The sequence below is a fragment of the Arvicanthis niloticus genome, chromosome 5 (assembly GCF_011762505.2).
Source record: "Arvicanthis niloticus isolate mArvNil1 chromosome 5, mArvNil1.pat.X, whole genome shotgun sequence".
In the NCBI taxonomy this organism is placed as follows: domain Eukaryota; kingdom Metazoa; phylum Chordata; class Mammalia; order Rodentia; family Muridae; genus Arvicanthis; species Arvicanthis niloticus.
The window spans coordinates 19,344,418-19,368,739 of record NC_047662.1 but is presented as its reverse complement, the minus strand read 5'-3'; the positions used below and the strand labels follow the sequence as shown (position 1 = coordinate 19,368,739).

Below are 24,322 nucleotides of genomic sequence, written 5' to 3'. Positions count from 1 at the left end.
TCTGAACTCCACTGGGGGGGGGGCCATGCATGTGTTCATGTGTGTGCACATGCAAAGTACAAACATGTGGATTACTAGGCAGAAATGCCATGGACCGTTCTGAGACTGCTGCTTTAGTATTAGCGGAACACAGGACTCAAACTGTACGTACTGCTTGGGTTTTTAATTAAATACCACTTTACAATGTTATCTGCACACAGTATACACACTTTTGCAAAATAACACATGCTGTATTAGTTTTGACATTAACAAAATATAAGCATCTACATAGACTATGTTCTAGTGACTTTATTTACACAGCCATTTCAGTGTCAGTTAGAGTTGGGTCACATTTGAAATCTGCAAGATTGCAGGGTGGGCAGGGCCCAGTCCTTCTCTGATGGCCACCTGCATCTGTTCCCGTGATACCCTCAAGCCGTCTAGGTCCACTGAAAAGGCAACCAGAGATCTTAAGTTCCCCTCCCCACCAGTACTCAGATCCATGCTGAACCCCAAATCCTAGTGCTGAAAGTGAGGGTACCATCAGGCCGCAGTGTGGGGTCAGGACTCCCCCTTCGAAAGCAGCAGTTTGCAAGAACATCTGTTGTAATGTCTAATCAGGAACCCAACCCACGGAACAGAGATTCCGAGTGGGGGGTCGGGGAGGAAGACAAATGAACAAATGAAGTTTAAACCCTGGTTGGTGACCCTGTGGGAGGTGCCTTGTGGCTGGGAGAGAGGCTGTATGGCATTTAATGTGGCCAGGGGAGTTCAGATGGGAGCTGGACACAGTAGTACACACCCACAATCCCAGCACTCCAGAGGCCGAGGCAGGAGGATTGAGATTCCAAGACCAGCCTGGACTACAGACTGAATGCCTGTCTTTAGGATGGAGGGTGGGGAAGGATGGGAGTGGGTGGGTGATGTCAGAGCCACAAGGGAAAATAGGGTTGTAAGTAGAAAGTTGGTCTTCTTCTTCCTCATTGTAACAACAGGGAAGCCTTGCTGTGAGCTGACAATTCAATGACACCTGGGGCCAAGCAGGGCAGCTAGGACAGGGTGGGGGACACTGGTCTCCCACTGCCCGACTGCCCTGCCCCATCTCTACTCAGGAGCTCAAAGGCCTTTCTGTTCATCCCTCATGGCTTCGTTTGGACGATGGTGGCTACTGTCCCCAACCTGAAAGCCATCTAGCTGCCCAGGAAGCAGTGTCTGGGTAGCACTACCCACACCTTCTGCATCACCTGCAGTTACAGTACACCTGTATCTCAGGCTGGCCAGGGCTAAACAGCATACAGGAGGAGGGAAGGGGCAGAATGAGGCTGGCACACATACTATGCCAAAACGATGGGTGCCCGCCTGGGTTTGCCCCGAATAAACAGTCTCCCTGCTCACTTCTTTGCATACACCACCCACTTCCTAATCCCCACCAGCTATCAGAACAGAAGCTTTAATTCTCTGTTCTTCGGGGCCGGGAGCCTGACCCTGACAGGTGACTTATCGCTCCATCTTTCTCTCCAGCCACAGAACAGGGTCTCCTTTCCCATAGGTGCTCATCCTGCTACACTCTTCCTCGTGACTCTTCAGTAGCTCCCACACCCTCTAGGATACTTGCCTTTGCCAGCTAGTCACATCTCTTTAATTATCTTTGTTGCTAATCTTGTTTTGAGACGGGGTCTCACTTGGTAGTCAAGGTTAGCCTCGAATTTGTGGCAATCCTCCTGAAGAAAATAACAACATCTCCCAAGGACTGGGGTCACGGGTGTGAGCCACTATGCTTCAGGTCCATTGCTTGTCTTTTGATGTTCATCTCTTATCACTTTCCCCGGCTCTGACAACCCTGGCCCCAACCTCTGACTTTCCAGAGCTGCCCATTTCCTTGTGGGGGTCAGAGGAGGGTGTGATCACCCACTCTCTAAGCTTAGCTGTATTTCCACCATGAATGCACGGAATTTGTCTCCAATCTGAAGAGCTATTGAGTTCAGGTAACTCTCTGCCTCTCTGCCACACAGCTTGCCCTGCCTTCCTGGTACGTGTGTATCCCCCTGAAGTCCTGGAGGGCAGAACTATGTGTAATGCTTGTAGCTTTGTGGGTAAGATATATGGTAAAACAGCCCCCAGAACCTAAGAAAAACACCCAGGGGCCTAAGTGCTGTTGGGCTGAGTTGAACAGCCCTTCCTCTGTTGCCATTTCAACCGCAGGCATGCAAGCCACAATACAGACATGGTCAAGACGAAATACGGAAGTGGTGGTAGGCTCTGTAGCCAACGGCTGGGTTCTGAAGTCAGAGCTCTGTTGGGTGTGCTGAGGATGACTTATCAACACTGACCTAGTAACACTGTCACTTTCCAGTGGTGGTCACTGGGTAGGGACTGCTGCAGGTCCGACGGGGCCATCTAGCTTGCTACAGAGCCCTGGGAGGGTAAGAAACTGGAGGTTTAAACCTCCTAGCAGGGCTGTGTGGTCCCTTGGGATTCAGAGGCCCGTGAGAAGGCTTCTGAGGGGGTACGCTCTCTGGGGGCGCAGATCTCCTGTGACAATGCAGGCTGTTGGGTCCCATCCCAGGCCCGCTGATCCAGGTCACTACAGTTGGAGCAAGGAACTTTCATTTTAAATAAACTCCTCTGGAATTCTAATGCCCGTCAAAGCCTGCAAGCCTTTGCCAGCTCCTCTCAAATGTGTGCACTGGTTGAGGAGTGGGGGAGAAAGAGGGGGAAGCTACTCACGGAATAGACAGGAAGAAAGCTGCAGACCTGCATGTGTGCAGACCTGCTTTGCCTGAACCAGGCTGTGAAGCGGCAGCTGAGGCTTAGCAGAGGTTAGGGGAGGACAGGAGACTAACGTGGATCCACAGGAGGCTGTGACTCTTCTGGAATGCCAGAGGTGCAGAAGAAGAGTAGCCAGCCCTAGAGAGAGCTTCCGCCACATCCTCTGGGGCTGGACAGGAGAATCACGAGAACCCTTCTTACCAGCTGGAAACAGCTGAAGGCAGCTCCCCTCCCCGCCTTGCTCCTCTCTCCCTCCACCTCTGTTCCCTTGGCTTCTTTGGAGGGAGGAAGTGATGAAATAATCTTCAAGGACTGGAACGAAGCCAGTTTTTACAACAGACCCAGCAGACACCGCCAGGTCTTCACAGAAGGGCACGGGTGATGGGGTGGCTGCCGCCCCATGTATGCCAGCAAGGTGCAAACGACAGCTTGTTCCACATAGGGTTGGCCCTGCTGGGCCTGGCAGAAAGGACAGCAATATCCTCAGAGCTATAGAATGGTGAGTGAACCAGGTAGAGCTGAGGCATGCGTGCGGGGCAGAGGAAGACCCACTGTGGAGGTCTCCAGCCTTTTGCTGTGTTTGCAAAGAGGGAGCAGACTCTTCACTGTCTTGCTTTCACTCCAAGGAATGTGTGGAAGCCTGTGACCTGTGACTGTTACCTGATGCTCACTGACTGTCCAAGGAGGTAAAATGGCTCCCACTAGCTTAACGGGTCACACACCCCATCTTGGGTACTCTCCCCACTATTTGCAATTTCCAAGGTCAAGGTCACTGAATGGCTTCTCTGTCCGAGAGGGGGAGGGGGCCTCGAAAGGTCATCTTGGACAGTTTTCCGTTTGAAACCAGGATACGTGAAAGGCAGTTTGGGCAATGAAGAGTGGAACCATGGGTGGCCTATGGGCAGTGACCCCACCCCCCTCCCAAGGGAGGCCTATCACTCCTTCTTGGTGTGCTCCAGGACGCGGTAGGGAACGCCAGGGTTGCTTCTAGAGCTGTGTTCCTCCTGCATGACCGGCAGTGTGGCCGGGGTGTAGATCTCAGAAATGTTGTCGTTATTTTCCAAGGCTCCGTAGGAAAAAGAAGCTTTGAGGTCAGGCTGGACCGTCGTCCCTTTTGCATGCATGTCCTGCATACCTGAAATGACATCCATGTCCCCAGTCATCGTGTAGAAAGGGACACTGAACTTCCCTCTCTCCCACCACAGACCCACCGGAGCTCTTGGGCTGCTCAAGCGTATTACTGATTCTCTGATGCTTTAGATTTAAGAGGAATTACTCAGATTTACACTGGAGGAAGGAATGTGTGTATCCCTGGTGGCAGGTGGACAGGACAGAACACCGTGCCCTGGGTGTGGTAGATGCCACTTGGCTGTTGAATTAACTCAGGAGCCAGGAGGAAATAAATCGAGGAAACAAATAGGGTGACTTTTGCATCCTGGATACCCAACATTGTGATGGAGGGAGGGAGTGTTTGATCTTTGACCTTAATGTTCCGTATCTATCTGCAGGGTGAGGTGTGAGTCTCAGGATTTAGGACACACTGATGTTGCGTTTGAATTTACATTTAGGGGAAACAAAGCCCCTGGTTTGGTTTTGTTGCTGTTGGTACTGTTGTGTTACGGCTGTTTTTAGAGATGGGGTCTCACTGGGCAACCCTGTCAGTCCTGGAACTTTCTATGGACATCAGACTTACTACCTCCTCTCCTACATGCTGTGCTATAAGCATGCATCTCCATGCCTGGCTTAAAGAACTCAGTCTTCTGTTCCTGCGTCGTCTACAATTCTTCCAGGCAGGAGCACCTATCACTTGGGGGCCAACACCTTTCCTAACTAAATGCCAAGTGTCCCCAGTGAAGGATGATGACAGTTGCCCTCTCACTTCCTGACGCACCCTCTGCCCTGGCTAACACTCTACCACTGGAGACCAACATGCACAGTCACGGCAGCGGCCGAGGTGTGCGGGGATTTAGATGGCAACATATTCTGCTTCAGACATTCACCCAATTTTGTTTCATCTGATCCTTAAGGCCGTGGAGAAGGACTAGACACATCTAGAGGCAACTTCCCTGAGAGCCTTGAGAGCTGCTGAGAGGCAGGGACAGGGTTTACCACAAGGGTGTTTAAACTCTAAAGCCCACGATCTTAACTGCAGTGGTATCCTGTCTCCCTGTAGACAGAACTTAATCATTAAACAGCGCTAGGACAGAGAAAACCACTACCCTCATTTCCTGGATAATAAAACAATTTCCAAGAGGTAGAGGAGCCTCCTTGCAAAGGGCTAAAGAGCAGCTGGGACTTAGCAACAGATCCTGCAGCTTTGAATGCCAGCTGGGGAAGGCCTCTACCCTCCATGTGACACAGATTCAATGGATGGCTATTTCAAGGGCCAGTTTAAGCGTGTATGGTCCAGGCTGGGACTGGAGCTCCATCAGCAGCTTGCTTGCTTGCTTGCTTGCTTGCTTGCCTAGCATGCACAAAGCCTGGGGTTGGCTCCCAAGCATGGCATACAATTGGGGTGATGGCACACACCTATAATCCTAGCATTTGGGAGGTAGAAGCAGCAGGTTCAGAAGTTTAAGGTCATCTTCAGCCATATAGAGAGTCCAGAGGCAGACTGGGCTACATAAGACTCTGTCTCTAAAATAAAAAAATAAAAAGTCTATGGTTTTGGGTTCAGGAGTGTGGTGGGGCAGGTAAAGGTGTCTGCTGCTCAGGGGAGAGTTAGTGTCCATGATTACAGAGTACTACATAGCTTTTATCTCACTAGTCCACAAGAGGCTGATGGGTATGGATTCGCCTTGTAGAACGTGGGGTGTTAGGAGTACTTATCAGGGGTCTCAGGTTTGGGTTAGAGGGCCTGAGGAGGGTTCAGGAAGGCCAGCCCTTGCTTTGGAATTGACACTGTTAGGAAGTGGGTAAGTTTCTGTCCCTTAGAGCCTTGCTGATAGAAGACTGGACACACTCAGGTATGCTAAGTCAGCACTGACCAGTCGCCTCTGCTCTTTGTGGTCAGGACCACGTTCACTCTGGGTCTGTGTTCAGATATGGTATCTGGTCCACATAATTACCTGTCAGGATGAGTGTGGCCCTACTCTGATGCTCTGAGAAATGGTCTCTGTTGGGCTTGGGACAACAGAGCCCACGGAGGCTCCACTGATCCTGATGCCTGGAGCTGCTGCTCTCTGTATCCATTTAGGAAGATTCTGGGGGCTGGACAGATCAAGCCCATCCAACTGTGATGTATCCTGAAGACTCCTTGAACAGAAGCCACTGGTCTGTCATGATACCAAACTAGACAGTCAAAAGCCAGACCACAAGGCCAGAGAATGCAAGTGACACAGAGAAGTGGCTCTGTTGATGACTAAGGCAGCCAACAGCTGAAATACTAAATGAGTGTGTGTGTGTGCACGTGTGTGTGCGTGTGTGTGTGTATACTGCTCCTGCAAGTGCTACAGATGCTGCTAGACTGTGTGTGTGCGTGTGCATGTGCGTGTGTGTGTGTGTGTTTGTGTGTATGTGTATGTGTCCTCATTCCACATAGCAAGGTACATTTTATGTACCTTGCCATCTGCCTAACCCCAAAACTTCAGTTTTTTAAGGCAAAAATGGAAGGAAAGGCAAAGTTAACCAGGCATCTACCACATCCCAGGCACTGTGCTAGAATCCTTGACACATGCGGCCCACAACCGAGAAATAAGGAATTCCCCATTTACGCCTGGGGAACACACCGTACAGTGGGAAGGTGGCAGAGTTGGAATCTGACCCAGAGTTTGAACGTGAACTCTGTGTGTCCAGTAGGATTGTCTCAACAGCCAACAGGACAGGGTCTCTGTTCTTCAACGCCTCATTTCCTAACGGTCATGAGGTACAAGAGCCACGCTCCCAAACTGACCACACAGTCCTGGTGTCTAGGACCAGCTGATATCACCCCCTACTTCCCACAGAAAAATACATCTATATGTATGTACATAGGAACATGTGTATGGACAGACACACAGTGTATAAACACACGGATACACGGGGACATACACATACTCGCACACACGGAATTGACACCTCACCTATCTGGGATTCAGCTATCCAGCGCCCTCATCTATCCGGAACACAGCCGAGAAACAAGGAAATAAGCAGAAAAGGCGTCTGAGCAGCCAGGTTCGACGTTAACACAGTCCACGAACTCATAGCCCGAGCCCTCAACTGCCAGGAGAGACCTCAGGGCCCGACTCAGCCACTCTGCCTTTAGCCACATGTGGCTGAGTTGGGTCAAATGCAAATGCTGACTTGGGGTTCTCTACGCCTGCTCTGGCAGGCTGGCCACAGCAAGCAGGGCAGATGGCAGCTTTCGTGGAGCAAGATAAAACAAACAAACAAACAAACCAGTAAGCGAATGCTGCCGGGGCCACTCGGCATGGGAGCACGTCAATCAGTCCTGAGAACACACTTGGGTCATGGCATCAAAGCCTCAAACCTGGGTCCTGCTGCTATGGTGCCCAGGCTGGTCTCAAACTCAGGATCCTCCTGCCTCAGCCTCCCAAACGCTGGGATTCTAGGTGCATGACACTGTGAACATTTAGACACTGCTCTAGACCAGGCAGTGCGTTATGTGGCTGACGTATGCGTCATGCTTTCTTCACAGATTACGTGACTGAAGAATGCGCGATTATGTTGTGAAGAAATGTAGGAGAGAAAGCGGGCATGACCTGGCGGCCGGCCTACTTGGCACACTGTGTGTACTTCTCAGTAAGAAACATGGCACACAGTGCTCCTGAAGTCAGAACACTGAATTCTGGAGTAGCGTGAGTAGCCGGTAGCTGGCCCACAGAAGAGTCTGAGTCTGAATTCTCCATGTCTCCTTTAATGCACTTCTTCCACATACAGACCTGGCAGTAAGAGCTCTCGCTGTCCAATCTGAGGTAAGGTGCTAACCAACCACAGCCGATTGGCTTCCACTGTAATAAGTAGTTGCTCACTTAAAGCAGATGCCGTTCCCTGAAACCCTCTCCTGAGTGGTTCATCTCCTCACCCTTTACCAAGCATTGCTGTCTTGTCCTGGGATGCCCCAGTGTCAGCGGCAGAGAGAGGCCCATTTTAATATATTTAAAATAAAGATTATTTTGGGTTCAAGTGGTATTGCGCTAGTCGGCAGAATTTACGCCAGCTAACTTAACCCAGCCTGGTCCAGTCTTACTGGTCTGCCTCTCAGTTTTTCTAGCTCACCACAAGCCCCGCTCCTCCTTAACACCTTGTATTTGGTAAGTGTTTGTTCTCAATGGGGCTGAACACTCTTTGAGCTTGTGTTCTCTGTGTGAGCTCTCAGTTCCCTGGAAAAGTGATCCAGGAGCGAGGTTATAGGGTTCATGTTTCTTCCCCACTGTGAGCACTCTGTCTCTGCAGGCTCAAAGCTTGGTACTGCTGGTTGGAAACACACCCGGTGTGAATCGGGGTTTTCTTTAGAAGAGCCTCTGTGTCAGACCAGGGAACTGGCAAGGGGTTCTCAAGGCCGACTGAGATGCCTCAGCCATAACCTCCTCTTGAAAGAAGAGATTAAGAGATGCAAACCAACAAGGACAGGGCTAGAACTCACACCACAGCACACCTTTCTGCACCTGGCCCAGCACTGGCTGTCTAGTTACTAACACCAAGTAGCGGTCACTGTACAAGGGCAGCCGGCAGGATACAGGGAGTTTGATCGTTACCTGGCATGGCGTCCATGGAAATATAGGGCTCGAATGGAATGGCCTTCTTCCTGTTTCGAGTGATTAGGAACACTCCCAAGAAGGCAATGAGGCACCTGAAGACAGGAGACAGAGGAGGAAGAGGAGAAATGAGGCCGGGCAACCATGAGGAGGGGTACTCAAGGGCCGTCGGGAAAGAAGGCTGAGATCGTGGGGCCTGAAACCAACAAGGAACAGATACCCTGAGTAATAACAGCCATGGGGGGGGAGTGTCCGGGGCGGGGGTACGCATCCACAGTCCCCACGAGCTGGGATCAGGGTGGACTAGAGTCCCCAGGAGAAATAATTTGCAGTGTGTGGCTCACCCACTGTCCTTCAGCCGGCATTCTCAGAAGCTTGCCTTTTAGAAAGTTGTAGTTTCTCCTTTCCTTCCTTCCTTCCTTCCTTCTTTACTTCCTTCCTTCCTTCCTTCCTTTCTTTTTTTTTTTTAAAGACTTATTTATTTACTTTATGTATATGAGTACACTGTCACTGTCTTCAGACACACCATAAGAAGGCATCCAATCCCATTACAGATGGTCGTGAGCCACCATGTGGTTGCTGGGAATTGAACTCAGGAAGAGCAGTCAGTGCTCTTACCCACTGAACCATCTCTCCAGACCAAAAGCTGAATTTTTTTTTTTTTTTTTTTTTTGGTTTTTCGAGACAGGGTTTCTCTGTGTAGCCCTGGCTGTCCTGGAACTCATTCTGTAGATCAGGTTGGCCTCAAACTCAGAAATCCACCTGCCTCTGCCTCCCAAGTGTTGGGATTAAAGGCGTGTGCCACCAACTCCCAAAAGCTGCATTTTTTAAAACAAAAAACATTCTCTATGACTTGAATGCAGGCAGTCTACAGGGCTAGCAAAACGAGTGACCATTGGGCATGAATGAACACTGGGTCCCTGCATCTCCTTAGTCCAAGTCCCTAGGAGCTGGATTGTCTTCAAATGTTCTCTCCCACCCTCACCCCTGTGACTGTGTGTGTGTGCGTGCGTGCATGCGTGTGTGAGAGAGACAGAGACAGAGACAGAGACAGAGACAGAGACAGAGACAGAGACAGAGAGAATGTGTGTGTCAGTCTCACAGTGTTGCTCTGGCTGGCCTGGAATTTGCCTTGTAGTTCAGGCTGGCCAGAACGCACAGATTACTTGCTTCTGCCCCACCTGCCACCCCCAGTGCTGGGGTTAAAGGTGTGTGCCCTCCACTTGGTTTTTCCTTTCTTTCAGTTTGTGTAAACAAGCCATTTCTCAAAATCAAGGTGAGATTTACATGCAGGCATGTATGAATCCCAAGAAGAAAGACAGACGGTTTGTTTACATTAACTGTGCTATATTCCTCTTCTAGATCAAGATCGAAAGATTTTTCTCTCTCTAAGGCAGTGGTTCTCAAGCTTCTTAATGCTCAGACCCTTTAGTCCCTCATGTTGTCGTGACCCCCCCAACCATAAAATTATCTCATTGCTACTTCATAACTGTAATTTTGCTACTGTTATGGATCATAATGTAAGTCTCTGATATGCATTAGATATGTATATCTGTGACTCCTGTGACAGGGTCCTTCGAACCCCAAAGGGGTTGTGATCCACAGGTAGAGAATCATTGATCTAGAAGGTTCTATGAAAGCTGAGGGTGACCTTGAATTTCTGATCCTCCTGCCTCCACCTTCTGAGTGCTGGGATTACAAGTGTGTGCCACAGGGCCTGGTTTCCTGCAGTGCTGGGGGATCCAGGCTAGACCTCTACCAAATGAGCCCCAGGCCCATCTTCTTTCTTCTCTTCAGGCTCTACCATCCCCAGAGTCTCTACCACCTGGCGTCTCACCCCCATGAGTTACATTTACCTGATTTTAGAAGTGACAAGGAGAGAGAAGAGTGCAAGGCTTTGGGGGAGCAAGCTGCTCACTCTGGGGGGCAGCATCCTCCAGCTCGATGTTCTCTCAACTCCAGGCCAGGGGCAAGGCCTGGAGGGAGGCTCCCCCTAGTCCTGGCTAGACAGGGTGTGACTCACCCCAGTGCAAACATGCAGATGTGCAGAGCTTCCTCCCCGAGGAAGTCCAGGTAGAAGATCGCACCTGTGCAGCAACAAGGGAGACAAAAGACGGTAAGCATTTCCAGATTCCGTGCCCACCTGGCTCTGGTCATGCTCTGGCTAGCTGCTCTTCCCTACAGGGCACCGAAGTGACCAAAAACATTAGGATTAAAACATCTGGAGGCAGATGGTCTTCTCTGCCAGCACTCCCAGGCTCTTCTAGCTCCATATTAAAACAAACAAACCAACAAAGTCTTTTGGATAATATTAAAACTGTTCCAGCCGGGCAGTGGGGGCGCACGACTTTGATCCCAGCACTTGGGAGGCAGAGGCAGGTGGATCTTTGAGTTCAAGACTAGCCTGGTCTACAGAGTGAGTTCCAAGACAGCCAAGGCTACACAGAGAAGCCCTGCCTAAAAACAAAACAAAACAAAACAAAACAAAACAAACCACACTCCCCCCAAACCCACATACTCTCTCTCTTTTCCTTCCTTTCTTCTCCTCCCTCCCTCCCTCTCTCTCCCCCTCTTTTTCTCTCTCACTCTCAAAACAGTTCCAAATAGCTTCCGATCACATCTCCTATCTCCTATCATTAACCACAGTTCACAATAATTTTCCTGCCTTAGCTTCCCAAGTGCTGGGATCACAGGCTCAAGTCTCCATTACTGGTTGATTGGCTTCTTCCTTCATCTTTTTCCACATCCCACTTTTTTTTTTTTGGACAGAGTCTCATGTAGCCTAGGCTAGCCTCAAACTCCTTATTAGACGACCTTGGACTTCTCATTCTCCTGCTTCTGCCTCCCAAGTGCTGGTTGTCAGGCATGCACAGCTAGACCTGGTTAACTCAGGTTGGAGGATGGATCCCAGAGGTCTGTGTGCACAAGCACTCTACCAACGGAACCCAGCCCCAGCCAAACTGTTAAGGAAGCCCTAGCCGCAGACCCACAAGCAGGAGGACATCTTTGCATGCACATTTTGCACTTCTAGAAGGGAGGTGTTATCAGAGTGTAAAGCCAAGCCTGCCTCAGAGAATCCTCTGAGCTGCACGGTTAGCATGTCTAATGGATGGCAGCATCCATGTCTAAATTCCACACCCTCCACGGAAGCCCAGGGCGGAACCAGACAGCAGAATCAGCTGAGCGGTACCTCCCACCCACTCCTTAGGCAGGAGACAGAATCCCAATAAAGGGTTACTCTTACCTGCTGTGATGGCCACTGTGGTGGACAGGATGTAGCCTACACTGGCGATCAAGGAGGAGTCATAGATCTGAGAGGCCTGAGTCAGAAATCTGCAACACACAGGCGCTTGTGTCAGTGGGCCCAGGGGAAAGAAGAGAGAAACTTGGGGATGGGAGGTAAGGCACGGGAGTTTCTACGTCTGTAAGAATGGTCTCCTTATTACAGGGTACCATGTATCCCAAGATCTGGGGTCTGTACCTGGCCCACAGACAGGCCTGCCTGTGGTGTGCCTCTGGCTGTGTGACTCTGGCCAATGCCATACCCTTCTCCTCATTCCTGATCCCCACCTCACAGAACAGAGCTGCCTCTGGGTCCACACATCCCAGGACTCTCTCCTAACACCTGTCCCATCCAGCCCAACATTGTAACTTTTTAAATATTAGAAACATACATTAGTGGTTACTGCAATAAACGGGAAAAAGGGGAAGTCAGCACTGTTCCTAATCTCTGTGTCTGTGACAGACACCACCTTCACATGGGAACCCATCCTGTCCTCTCTCTGTTGATGTTCCATTTGGCGCTGCACAGCTACCCACATGAACGCTAACCAGTCAGCTAACCACCTGTGCATGGGCTAAGTCCATGGAAGGACAGCTCTGGGTGCTGGGGGGCGGGGGATGTCCTGACTGGGAGACCAGAAGTTCCTGAGAGGTGGCAGGAGCCCCTGGTTGCCTGTGTCACCCTGATCTCACAGCACGGAACTGTGGACTGGGCAGGGATTCCCTGTGGGAAGGCAATAATGGTATTAAAGGGTTAAAAGTCATAATCAAAACGACAGTAGTGACCAAGCTGACACTGTGTGTGGACCCACGTGTGGGTCACTTCAGGCAGAACTGTGGGTCTCAGAGTGAAGCTGAGCCCCAGAAAAGCCCAGTAGGACTGGAGGAGCAGGTGCAGCGGGGCCCAGCCTGCGAGCCTGATGTCTGGGTTCGGCTCTCAACCTGTCACTTCCAAGATCTGTCTGCCTCATCTGCAGCCTGGGACAGATAACACCATTTCTGTCCTCCCCACACCCCAGAAGGTGCTGTGAGCACAGGTGAACCGCAGATGGATCTCACCAGCAGCAGCAGCTAAGGCCCTCGAGGTCAGGTGGCTGGGGATGCTGGGGCCAGGCCAGAGCTCGGAGCCTGACTTTCCAGCTGGCTCAGCCTCAATTACCACCTTGAGACCGTCAGGTTGACTCAAGTGGTCACCTACACTGTTCATGGAGTGCCACTGGCAGGACTCTGAGGGGACAGGACATAAGCCTCAGGATTACAGAGCTTCACATCACCCGGGTCCAGAGGGAGAAAAGAGTATGTACTCTTCCCCCTGTGAGGATCAGGGATAGTTCTCAAGGATGAGAAATGACAACTTGTCCTTCCAAGCAGTCAAGAGCGTGCCTCTAAGATGACCACAAGGATTCTCCTCAAGTCCCCACAGGGCATATGACAGGGAGTGAGGCTATCCCTCATACTCTGAGGTAGAAGGCACACTTAGGGCAGGGAGGCGGGGAGGGGCAGCTCAGTCTCCCCCCTGGCCCTTGTCCCAGGAGTTCATCTCCACCCAGATGCTAAACTGGCTACCTGGATGTTCTGTCTCCCCTGTAACTTTAGAACGGATCAGAATTAGGCCCAGAGTGGAGGAAACACAACGCACGTGGCCTGGTAGATGGCAGTGGCCACCATGCACACGAACATGACGTAGAAGATGGGGTAGTCCAGCTGCAGGTTGCCTTGGATAGACAGCACCAGCATCCCTGCCACGGCCTTGACCGTCACCACCGTCATGGAACCTGTGAAGGGCAAGCGAGGTTGTGGGATGCCTCAAGAGAATGTAAGGAGTCAGATCCTGAATGGACTTGGGGACAGAGGTGGAGGGTCACGGAGCTCCCCTGGTAAGAAGTCACCATTGAAGAGGTCTATCTTGCCCGTGACTCCCATGTCTGGGCGGACAAGTCAAAGGAAGGGAAGTGCCCACAGCAATTTCCAGATCAGGTCTCTGTCCCCAGACCATGGCAGGGAATGGGGATACACAGATTTCCCCCGAGTATCACTTGATGATACTCTCAGGAAAACAGGTAGGGAAAGAAGTCAGGAACTGGGACTTCATAACCCTCAGTCACATGTACTTGTTTGTTTGTTTGTTTGTTTTTTGTTTCTCTGTGTGGCTCTAGCTGTCTAGAAACTCACTCTGTAGACCAGGCTGGCCTTGAACTCAGAAATCTGCCTGCCTCTGCCTCCCGAGTGCTGGAATTAAAGGTGTGCATTTTTTCTTCACCCCTCCCCACTTTATTTATTTATTTATTTATCTATCTATCTATCTATCTATCTATCTATTTATTTATTTTCAGAGACAGGGTTTCTCTGTGTAGCCCTGGCTGTCCTGGAACTTACTCTGTAGACCAGGCTAGCCTTGAACTCAGAAATCCACCTGCCTCTGCCTCCCGAGTGCTGGGATTAAAGGCGTGTGTCACCACCGCCTGGCACATTTTTTTATTTTTTCTTTTGGTTAGGGGCTGGAGAGATGGCCCAGTGGTGAAGAACACCGACTGCTCTTCTACAGGACCTCAGTTCAATTCCCAGATCCCACATGACAGCTCACAACCATGTGTAAGTCCAGATCTGGGGGGGGGGGTGATGCCCTCTTCTGGCCTTCATAGCAATCATACACACATGGGGTGGTTTTTCCTTCTTTTTTTTTCAGTGTTTTTCCGTTGTTTGTTTGTTTGTTTGTTGTTGGAGACAGAGTTTCTCACTGAATCTGGAGCTCATCACTTTGGCTAGATTGGCTGGCTAGTGAGTAGTAGTGATGCTCCTGCCTCCACTCCTGCCTCCGCCTCCCTAGTGCCAGGACTACAGGGGCACGCCCTGTGCCTGGCTTTTTATGTGGTGCTGGGAATCCAAACTCAGGTCCTCAAGCACTGTATTGTCTGAACCGACTCCCCAGACCCTTCCATATATTTCTTCACTCCCAGAAGTCTCTAGTGTTACGTAGCCTTACGCACATGCAAGTTCACATCCAACGGATCTCTACTTGCTTCAAAGCTATAGCTACATAAGATTATGACTATATCATAGCTACACACGTATATGATTGAGTGCATGCACATTGTGTGGTATACAACACGCACAGGAAATGTAACAGGATGCGAAGGTGGAAGGAAGATGGTGTTGCCTATTATACATCCATGACTATCGTGACCACCAGACTACAGAGACCCATTGCTGACCCCAAAGTGGCTTCAGCTTGCAAAGTGTCACATCTGCCAAAAGAGTTAGGAGAAGCAATGGAAGGCTAAACTGCTTGCCTCCTCTTTCTGCCGGCTGCCTCACTGGCTTTCTCATGCCAACCATACAGCACACAGTGCCTTCTGGGACCCTCGGCTAGTGTGCTAGTTTGTGGGCACCAGCAGCCACTGATGACAGGCACTCATCACCACACTGTCCATGTCACCAAACAGCAGATGGGCCATGAGGGAAGAGATGGTGACGACTCGGGTCCTAACCACCAAAACCAAAGTCAAAAGGAACGGGGAGTGGCTTAGGCTGCAACGTGGGCACACCTAAGAACGTTTTGTTGAAACAAGCCAGTTACAAAAAGACCTCATAGGGCCAGGGGTGCACCTACTATTCCAGCACTTAGGAGGCCAAGGCAGGAGAATTGAGAGTTCAAGGCCAGCTATCTACAAAAGAAGATTAAAAAAAAAAAAAAAAGAAAGAAAGAAAAAAAAAAAAAGAAAGAAAGAAAGAAAAGAAAAGAAAAAAAAAAGAAAAAAAGGCAGCTGGATCAGAAGTTCAAGGTGTCAACAGAGGGATTTCAAGTCAGCCTAGGCTACCAGAGACAAAGAACCATGCTAGGATGTAATTCCACCTATGGAATTTATAAGAGTCACAAAAGTGCATTTATACACAGAAGGTAGATTAGTGGTTGCCTGGGGCTAGGGAGAGGTGGGATGGGAGCCACCAGTACTGAGTCCAGGGGTTATTTTGGGGGTGAAAGTATTCTGGGATTAGAGTGTGCAAGCCTGTGGCTATAGTGAAGTCCGCACATCAGCTTACCACGTGGCATAGGAAGTCTATTTCAATGAAGCTATTTTAAAAAGCAGACCAAACAATTCCAGCCAGTGACAGGTATCCATGTGGTTTGGGGGTCCTGTCCCCAAGGTGGGATTGGGGGAAGAATAGCACATGTGGCCACCTCTGCCTGTATGAGCCAGCCTTCTTCCCTGTATGAGCCAGCCTTCCTCCCTGTATGAGCTAGCCTTCCTCCCTGTATGAGCTAGCCTTCCTCCCTGTATGAGCTAGCCTTCCTCCCTGTATGAGCTAGCCTTCCTCCCAACCTTTGTGTATTTTCATTGTCCATTGTGTAGTGGTGTATAAAGGAGAGCCACTGGACAGCCATGGGGCTAACAGGAAGTGGTGTCCTTCTCCTGCTCTGTTGGGCACTGGGTGACAACTTCCCTGTTAGGCACTGGGTGACACGTACCATCATGTCTCAGTCTGAGGACCATCTCCCCACTCCCCACCCGTCCCGTTAGAGTAAAGAAAAATCTGTCTGCTCTGGCTCCATTCCTGCCCTCTGTCCGTACAACCCTTTGGGGGTGCTGCTGGACAGCTCGGGGGTCTCTCTGAAGTGACCTCTGACCTCCCCTATCTCACCCTGCGTCCTTCCTGCTCCTGTTGGGTCACTGCCCACATTCACGTGGCTCTCGACCCCGTCTGTGTCTGCTCACTTTTATCTTGCTGCAGACAGCCCTCTCTGAGTGCCCCCTTTGGACTTCAAGTCTGGACACTTGTCTGTAGCCAGAGCCTAGAGCCCCACGAGCCCCATGATCCAGACACTGCTTACCAAGCAGGGCCACCAGGAGGAGAATCACAACGATGCTGTTGGCGTTCTTCTCCTTGTAGAAGTACAGCAGCAGACAGAACAGGATGATCGCCACCAGCTGCGGAGGACATCAGTGATCCCAAGCGTTTAGTCGGGAATTCAGGGTGTGTCCCCCGGCCCAACCAAGCCCCGAGTGTGTGTGGCTGGGTAGAGAAAGAGGAAGGCACCTGTTGGGCCCCCTGGCACAACTTAGGATGGAGGCTGTGGTAAGGAGGGTTGAGAGTTCAAGACAGGCTTGGACTGCATGGTGAGTTCAAGGCCAGCCTGGGTAACTTAGGTCTCAGAATAACAAAGTACAAAGCGGTTTTGTGCAGACAAATGGCAGAGCCCAGGGCCTGGAACGTCTTAAAATGTGCTCTGCCATTTGTCTGCACCAAACAAATCAAACCAAACCAACAACAACAACAAAAAGCAAAATGCCACCCCAGAATGAGACACTCACTCCAGGAGCCATTTGGTCAAGTAACAGGTGTCCATTCTTTGTCACCAAGCCTCAGCTGGGCACAGCTCCCAGAGTAGATGGAGGACTCCAAGAGCTGGGTGTGGTGGTCCATGCCTGTAATCCAGGGACTCAGGGGGATTTTGAGGTGTACGCTAGCCTGGGCTATGTGGTGAGACTGAGTGAGACTGAGTTAGACTGGGAGATTCAGGCTGTAGTTGCATCGGTCTCTAAATTGCTTATGTGACCATGGGCAAACCTCTGCTGCGTCCTCTGCACAGCAGAGATGACTCCATTCACAGAGAAACAGTGCTATGCTGGGTGAAATCTTCCCACAGGCCAGACACAGCGCTCAGCACGGCCACCACGGACAGCTCCTTGCAGGAAGTGTGAGGCAAGGCGCATCACAACCCACCTAGCCAGTGACTTGAACCTGAGCTGCCGGTCTAAGGGCCCATATTCTTCCCCAATAGAGAACGCTGTATGAGGCTGGAAGCATAAAGCCCTGCATGGCAAAGATGCTTCAGCAGCAGAAACTTCCTGGGAGCTGATTCTAAGCTTGCAGCTTGAGGTCTACCTGTCCACCATCACCCATGCCCTTTCTACCCGGCACTCTCAAAGGCCTAGATGCCTCCCGCTAAGGGAGACATAGCACCCAGCGCCCAGCAATACTAAGGCAGGAAACTGTAATAGTGGCTCAGCTCCCTTGCCAGCCCCAAACCCATACTAAAGTCCACTCTTTCCCCAAACTAACGGGAGAATACCAGCAAACGAGTGTTCCAAGGTGAGGGAGATTTTAACTGGAGGCCAGTAACTCCAGGTCAGCAGTGTCTGCTAGGTCCTGCTCTCGGTCCCATGGGTGTGTCTTACCTAGCTGTCACAGGCTGTTGTCAGTCTGTAAGCTAGCCTCGTGTTAGGGCGGAGTCATACAGGATTCCACATGATTACTGGTGGACACCCAATCAGGTGTACTCAGACTGACACAGTAACATTCCCGAGACTCTGTGTGTGTGTGTGTGTGTGTGTGTAACTCCTCAATTTTCAGCTGTTGTCTGAAATAATGACTCTTCATGCCTCACCCATGAGGCAAGTGGAGTAAGACCTCAAGGCCAGCCTAGGTTACATAGCGAGTTTAAGGGTAGCCTGGACAATTTAGTAAGTTCCTGGTTTAAAATTTAAGAAGTAAAAAAGTGGCCCAGAGGTGTAGCTCATCAGGGAAACCTGCCTAGTGTGTGTGAATCCCTAGGTTTCGTCTCTAGTACCACCCCCCACCCAAAAAAAGAAAAAATTAGGTGTATGTTGGCAAAATTTTGGATATAGAAAGATAAAGCAGAAGTAAAATGTTCATCATAATTTCATCTCCCAGAGACAACTAGCCAGAATTTCTGTTTTGCTATCTGCCCTTCATAGACACAGGTTGTGCACACACCTTCACAGCCCTCTGAAGACCCAAGGCTGGCAGATGTGGCACCAGCATGGTGTGTGAACCAAGCATGTCCCCATAAGCTCAGTGGTCATACCATGCCTCAGTGATCCCAACTGCAGGGCCCCTCCTGGGGTCCAGTGACTGGGACTTGACTCCTGCCCAGGCGGAAGGATGGCACCTTCACTTACCATGTACAGGAGAAAAGGCCAGCTCACAAGGTGCCTGGCGATGTTCTCGCCTGTCATTTTCTCATGACTATTGGGTGCAAATGTCACTAGCAGGTAGGTTCCCACAATCGCCAAACCGCAGCCAACGAAGGATAAGATGTAGCGCCCTGTGGGGGAAGCAGGGAGGGTAGTCAGAGGCTCAGGCATGGGCCAGGTGCATAGGAGAGGTTTTAGCAAGTCAGGGCAGCCTTGGCCTGTGTGCTGGCTACTTTTAGGTCAACTTGACACAAGCTAGAGTCGTCTGAAGTGAGGGGACCTCAATTGAGAAAATGCCTCAGTATGATCAGGCTGTAGACAAGCCTGTAGGCAATTTCTTAATTGGAGATTGATAGGGAGGGCCCAGCCCACTGGGAGTGGGGCCATGCCTGGGTTCATGGTTCTATAAGGAAGCAGACTGAACAAGCCACAGAGAGCAGGGCAGTTAGCAGCACTAAAGAGTCCTGGTGTCTTCAGAGGTCAGAGGGCATCAGATCCCCTGGAACTGGAGTTACAGACAATTGTGAGCCGCCATATGGGTCCTGAGGATTGAACCCAAGTCCTCTACAAGAACACCGGTGTCAGTGATTGTGTGTGTGTGTGTGTGTGTGTGTGTGTGTGTGTGTTGGTGTTTTGCCTACACAGAGTTACATATGGTGGTGAGCTGTCATGTGGGTGCTTAGAACCAATCCCAGGTCCTCTGCAAGAGCATCCAGTGCTCTTAACCACTGAGCCATCTCTCCAGTCCATTGTTTTAAGATTTATTTTTATTTATGTGTATGTGCGTGTATTTGTATACCACCTGTATGAAATCGCAGGTATGTGTCATCATGCCTGGAGTATTTTTATAATGTTACTGTGGGAGGTACATCAGGGCCCCTTCACACATGCAGATCATGAACTTTGTGCACATTCATTCCCTTAAATGCCATTCTAAAAATCTTAAAACCAGCTGTGGTGGCACACACCTTAAATCCCAGCTCTTGGGAGGCAGAGGAAAAAGGATTTCTGAGTTCGAGGCCAGCCTGGTCTTCAGAGTGAGTTCCAGGCTAGCCAGGGCTACACAGAGAAAGCCTGTCTTGGAAAACCAACCAAACCCAAACCAACAAAACAAAACTCTGATGAAGGTTGACATGTGCATGCACACAGGAAGTGCTAGAAGGATTCTCAAAGTGAGCAGGGGCACCACACCCATGTCCTCAACACTGGAGACAGAAAAGGAGACATCAGCCCCAATTCCCACAGCCCGTCACAGGGTAGCATGGCCCCTCTTTGAGCAACACTGAGGTGTGGACTGCTTTGGCCTTTTATAGACATGGACCTGTGGGGTCTCTCTGGGTCACTCAGCAGGTGTCTGTGAGGCCCATCTGTGTCCTGTGACAACTGGGCTAATTCACACTTACCTGCCTAGCAGTAGCCCATGTGACAGCGACCTGTGTCCACTGTACCTCTGCTGGGCACTGTCTGTACCCTTGGGTTGTATAGACTATGCAGCTGTGGACGCCCCCGTCTATGTGCAGCTCTACTAGGTATAAAATATGCACTGGAACCCTGGACCGCCAGGTAGGTGATGTTTGGTTTGGTGGTTACCGTGACACAGCTGGGATCACTTACGGTATCCTGTAAGGCAGGGGTTCTCAACCTTCCTAATGCTGTGACACCCGCCCCCCCCCCTCTTTTTTTATTGGTTTTTCGAGACAGGGTTTCTCTGTGTAGCCCTGGCTGTCCTGGAACTCACTCTGTAGACCAGGCTGGCCTCGAACTCAAGAAATCCACCTGCCTCTGCCTCCCAAGTGTTGGGATTAAAGGCGTGCGCCACCACCGCCCGGCTCTTTGACCCTTGATATCCAAACAGTTCCTCATGTTGCGGGTGACCCCCAGTTGTAAAATTATTTCATTGCTATTTAATATTATAATTTTGCTACTGTTATAAATCATAATGTAAATATCTGACATGTGGGATATTTGATGTGTGACCCCTGTGCAAAGGTCATTTGACCCCACAGACTGAGAACCCTGGTGTAAGGGCTCTGTTTGTGTTCTTGGTTACTCTTAATGTTTTGTAGCCATGCTGGGGGTGGGGGCAGGGGCGAGACTATGCTCACTATTTGGTTTTTAATACTGGGAGAGGAACCCGGAACCTAGAGCAAGCTTCCCCGTTCTCCCACCGAGCCATACCGACAGCCCCTGCACGGTGGCTCTTATGTGCATTTTACAGGGAAGTTCCAACCTAGAACCGCTTTGTGGGCAAGCTAAGAGGGAAATGAAAACTCCCAAAGCAAACTTCAAAGTCCAAAGGGTAACTTTTAAGAAAGACTTTGTCCCTTTTCAACCCGCTACTTAACCTACTTATTAGAAGCGGCCTCGGGGCTGTTGTTAGTCTGCCCAAAGGCCCATTGGGGACCATCAGTGGGACCCAGGACAGAGTGGAGGGTAAGAGACCTATGCCTCTTCCCTGGTGTCCTGTCATATTCCAATGGGGAAGGTCCAGCTTAGACCTGGCTAGCACACACTGTACCCACGTTAGACTACGGTTCCCCGAGAACAGCACTCCGTGGTCCTACCACTACACCCTACGACACAGTGTGAATGGTGTCTGGTGGAGGGACTTCAACTAACAACACTAAACCCCCCATCTACAGGGTCCATGTTTCTCAATTGGTCAGAATTATCTATAAAAAAATTAAACATGGAGACTTTCATCTTTTTTCTCCCTTCTGTGCTTCTAAATAGTGTGAGACAATACTCCTGGGCCAATACCTTGACTCTGTAAACCCAGATGTTACCTTGGGGCTTGGGGACCAGGCCTAGGTCTAGCTGAGCTGAGGGATATTTTGGGGGGACTATGAGCAGGCTCCCTGGGCTGCGAGCTCAAATTCTGCTCTGCTCATAATGAACTAAGGGATTCTGGCTTCTAGGTTTGACTCCCTTGGATTTAAAACTCCATGGGGTGTGTGTGTGTGTGTGTGTGTGTGTGTGTGTGTGTGTGTGAATGTGTGTGTGTATGTGTGCATGTGTGTGTGTGTGTGTGCGTGTGTGTGTGTGGATGTGTGTGTGTATGTGTGCATGTGTGTGTGTGTGTGTGTGTGTGTGTGTGCGTGTGTGTGTGTGGATGTGTGTGTGTGTGCCTGTCACTGCTGGGTTTTCTAAGTCTCCAACAACAAAGGCCCAATCAGTACTGACTGCACAGAATGAGGGAAGGATAATTTCAACTGGGACACAGACAGTTCTGATGTGTGGCTGGGCTTGGGTTATTTAACGTGACATCCCAGGAGCATGGAACCCAGAAGGGAGCGGGGGTCAAGGCATCTCTCCATGGCAGGGACCAGGATGGAGGGGGTGGGAGGGGTGGACGGTAGGGGCTCCATCAGAGACTTACTCACAAAGTCCTTAGGTTTCCATTTTTCCTTGATGAAGATGATTCCGATGATGGCGCTTGCTGGAAAAAGCCAAGCACAGAGGAGTGAGGCTGTTGCCAGGCAGAGGGCACCTCTCATCCACTCTCCGGGTGGCTCGTTTGCACGAAGCCTCTAACACATGTTCCACATGTTCCCCAGAGACCTTTAGAGCACGCTCTCCTTCAGCCTCAGCCACTCCATCTGGGAGAGGGGACCTTCCAGAGCCTTCTGTGGGAGTTCCCATAAGCCAGGGCCCTGGGCCGAGAGAGCCCACTGTGCAAAAGGTAACTTACATGTGTGACTTTTGGCACTACTGGCAGTCTTATTTGATAAATGGGGATACTGAGGCAAAGGGGGTGAAGTTGGTATGAAAAGGCAAGGTTTGAACTCAGGACTGTGGGGTCCGGAGTTTTTCTTCTTCCACCATATCCTCCCTCTCCCATGATGCTTGTCGCTCCCTGACTACTGCAGGGACACAGCTCTCAACTCCTGTGATCGTCCCACTGGGCAGGCCTGGCAGCCACTGTGAATGATTCCATTACTAGGCCAGCTCTGTCTCTGCTGGCCGGGTAACTCTGGGTCAGTCACCTCCCGAGTGGCAGTCTTCTGTGAGAAGGGGTTCTGGGTCCCGCTAGAAGCCATACATTCAGGTAGCTACTGGTATCAGCCGAGGCGGAGAAGATACACCTACACCATGCAGCTCGGCACTCTGAGAGAGGGGCCCTTCTCTCAGGTCTCAGTGAACACGCCCATCGCCACCTTCCTCTCCGCTTCCCTTCCCACCCCAGAACCAGTCCACAAACCCCACTGAAAACAACTACCGCGGAGTTATCAAACAATAAGATTCTACATGCAAATCACTTATCACAGTAAAGGCTCTTAATGAAAACAATTCTTGTTACTGAACAGTGACAGAAAACTCACAGGTGGCCAACAGATGAACTGTCACTGTGTTAAATCTATTTCTCACTGGGTGGCCTCAAAGAGCCCCTTAAAATCCAGTGGCTGACCGCCCCCCCACCCCAATCTTGCCATAATTTACTTATTTATTTATTGTGGCAATGGGGTTCAAAACCAGACTCATCCCTGGCCTCTAAGCTTGAGGAATTTGGTTACTTATCTGAAAGCAAAGACTCCTATACACAGTGTTGGCCCCTCAGTCACTTAAGCCTGCCTCACTGTGAAGGAAGGCCTCAAGGGGTCTTTGGAGACCCCAGCAACAGGCAGAACAGAGACAAGGATGTAACTCTATCAGTGGGGCTGGGTGGGGGCCTGAATGCAGGAAGTAATCTAGAGGACCACAGAGGAAGGAGGGGATGGCCAAACTTAACTAGAGACATTCAAACCACCTTAGAAAAAGACACTGGAAAAAGAGAAAAATGGTCCAGCCTAGTAGCTAATCGGCAAAGCAATTTCCCAGCATGCATAAGGACCTAGGATTCATCCTCAACACTTAAAAGAAGATACTGGGTGGGGAAAACTCAGCTCTGCTTATGTAGACTGTCAGGTTACCAGCTCAACAAAGGGAGGCTCTTCTAATAGCAATTCCGAAATCCAACCGCATTCCCCACTTTGCCAATTTCTTATCACTGGTAGTGACTGCCTGCAGAGCAAAGAATCCCGAGCCCCCTCCTAGGCTGGCTGGAAGGAGAGCTGCAATTGATTAATGAATGATTTCTTCCCTGAGCCCAGAAGCAGTTGCCACCATGGGTCATACACAGCCCCTCCCTTCAGTGAAGCGGACCTTTGAGTTCAAGGAGGACTAAGTCACCAAGATTCTCTGCTTTCCTGTGAGCAGGAGAGAGCCAGACTAGCCTCAAACTCACAGGGCACCCCAAACCCCACCCTGTCTCTACCTCCCAAGTGCTGAGATTAAAGGTGGGTGCCGCAGTGGCGGTCCCAGTGGTGGTCCCAGAGAGTGGGTTCTGGGTGATGAGGTTGGGGCTTACCTATCACAGAGACAGCACTGAGAGGGACGATGAGTGACAACGGAGCGAAGGCGTAGGAGGCAAACACACCCAGTTCCCCCAGCAGCAGCAGGAGCAGCCCCAGCCACCATGTCTTGGTCTTGAAGTAGGCCCGGGGGTCCTTGGAGCCTGCCAGGCGGATGTGGCAGTATTTCTACAAGTCCAAGAAGGAATGCAATTTGACCAGAGGTTTCCAGGAAACGAAAGGCTCTGGTGAAGGAGTCCAAGCTGACACTCCACCTTTAAAAACCATATATGTGGGTCTGAGTGGGGTTTGGGGGACATGTGGGTAG

The 24,322-nt window shown here is 50.6% G+C and overlaps 1 protein-coding gene across 3 annotated transcripts in view; it reads right to left on the bottom strand.

Moving 5' to 3' along the window:
• Positions 1 to 142: 142 nt before the first annotated feature.
• Positions 143 to 24,322, bottom strand: part of Nipal3 (NIPA like domain containing 3) — a 39,522-nt gene continuing 15,342 nt past the window's right edge. Inside the window, exons 5-14 of one of the 3 annotated variants that reach the window (XM_034502242.2) lie at positions 24,012 to 24,183; positions 22,044 to 22,103; positions 18,650 to 18,795; positions 16,558 to 16,654; positions 13,366 to 13,501; positions 11,689 to 11,777; positions 10,468 to 10,531; positions 8,445 to 8,539; positions 6,810 to 6,841; positions 3,748 to 3,883 (exon numbers count right to left, since the gene is read on the bottom strand). In XM_034502242.2, the coding sequence (XP_034358133.1) occupies positions 6,825 to 6,841; positions 8,445 to 8,539; positions 10,468 to 10,531; positions 11,689 to 11,777; positions 13,366 to 13,501; positions 16,558 to 16,654; positions 18,650 to 18,795; positions 22,044 to 22,103; positions 24,012 to 24,183 (876 nt within the window). In that variant the 3' untranslated portion in view covers positions 3,748 to 3,883; positions 6,810 to 6,824. Of the gene's footprint in view, positions 3,884 to 6,809; positions 6,842 to 8,444; positions 8,540 to 10,467; positions 10,532 to 11,688; positions 11,778 to 13,365; positions 13,502 to 16,557; positions 16,655 to 18,649; positions 18,796 to 22,043; positions 22,104 to 24,011; positions 24,184 to 24,322 lie in introns of those variants that run through there. The other 2 variants (XM_034502240.2, XM_076933973.1) reach the window with 2 other exon arrangements.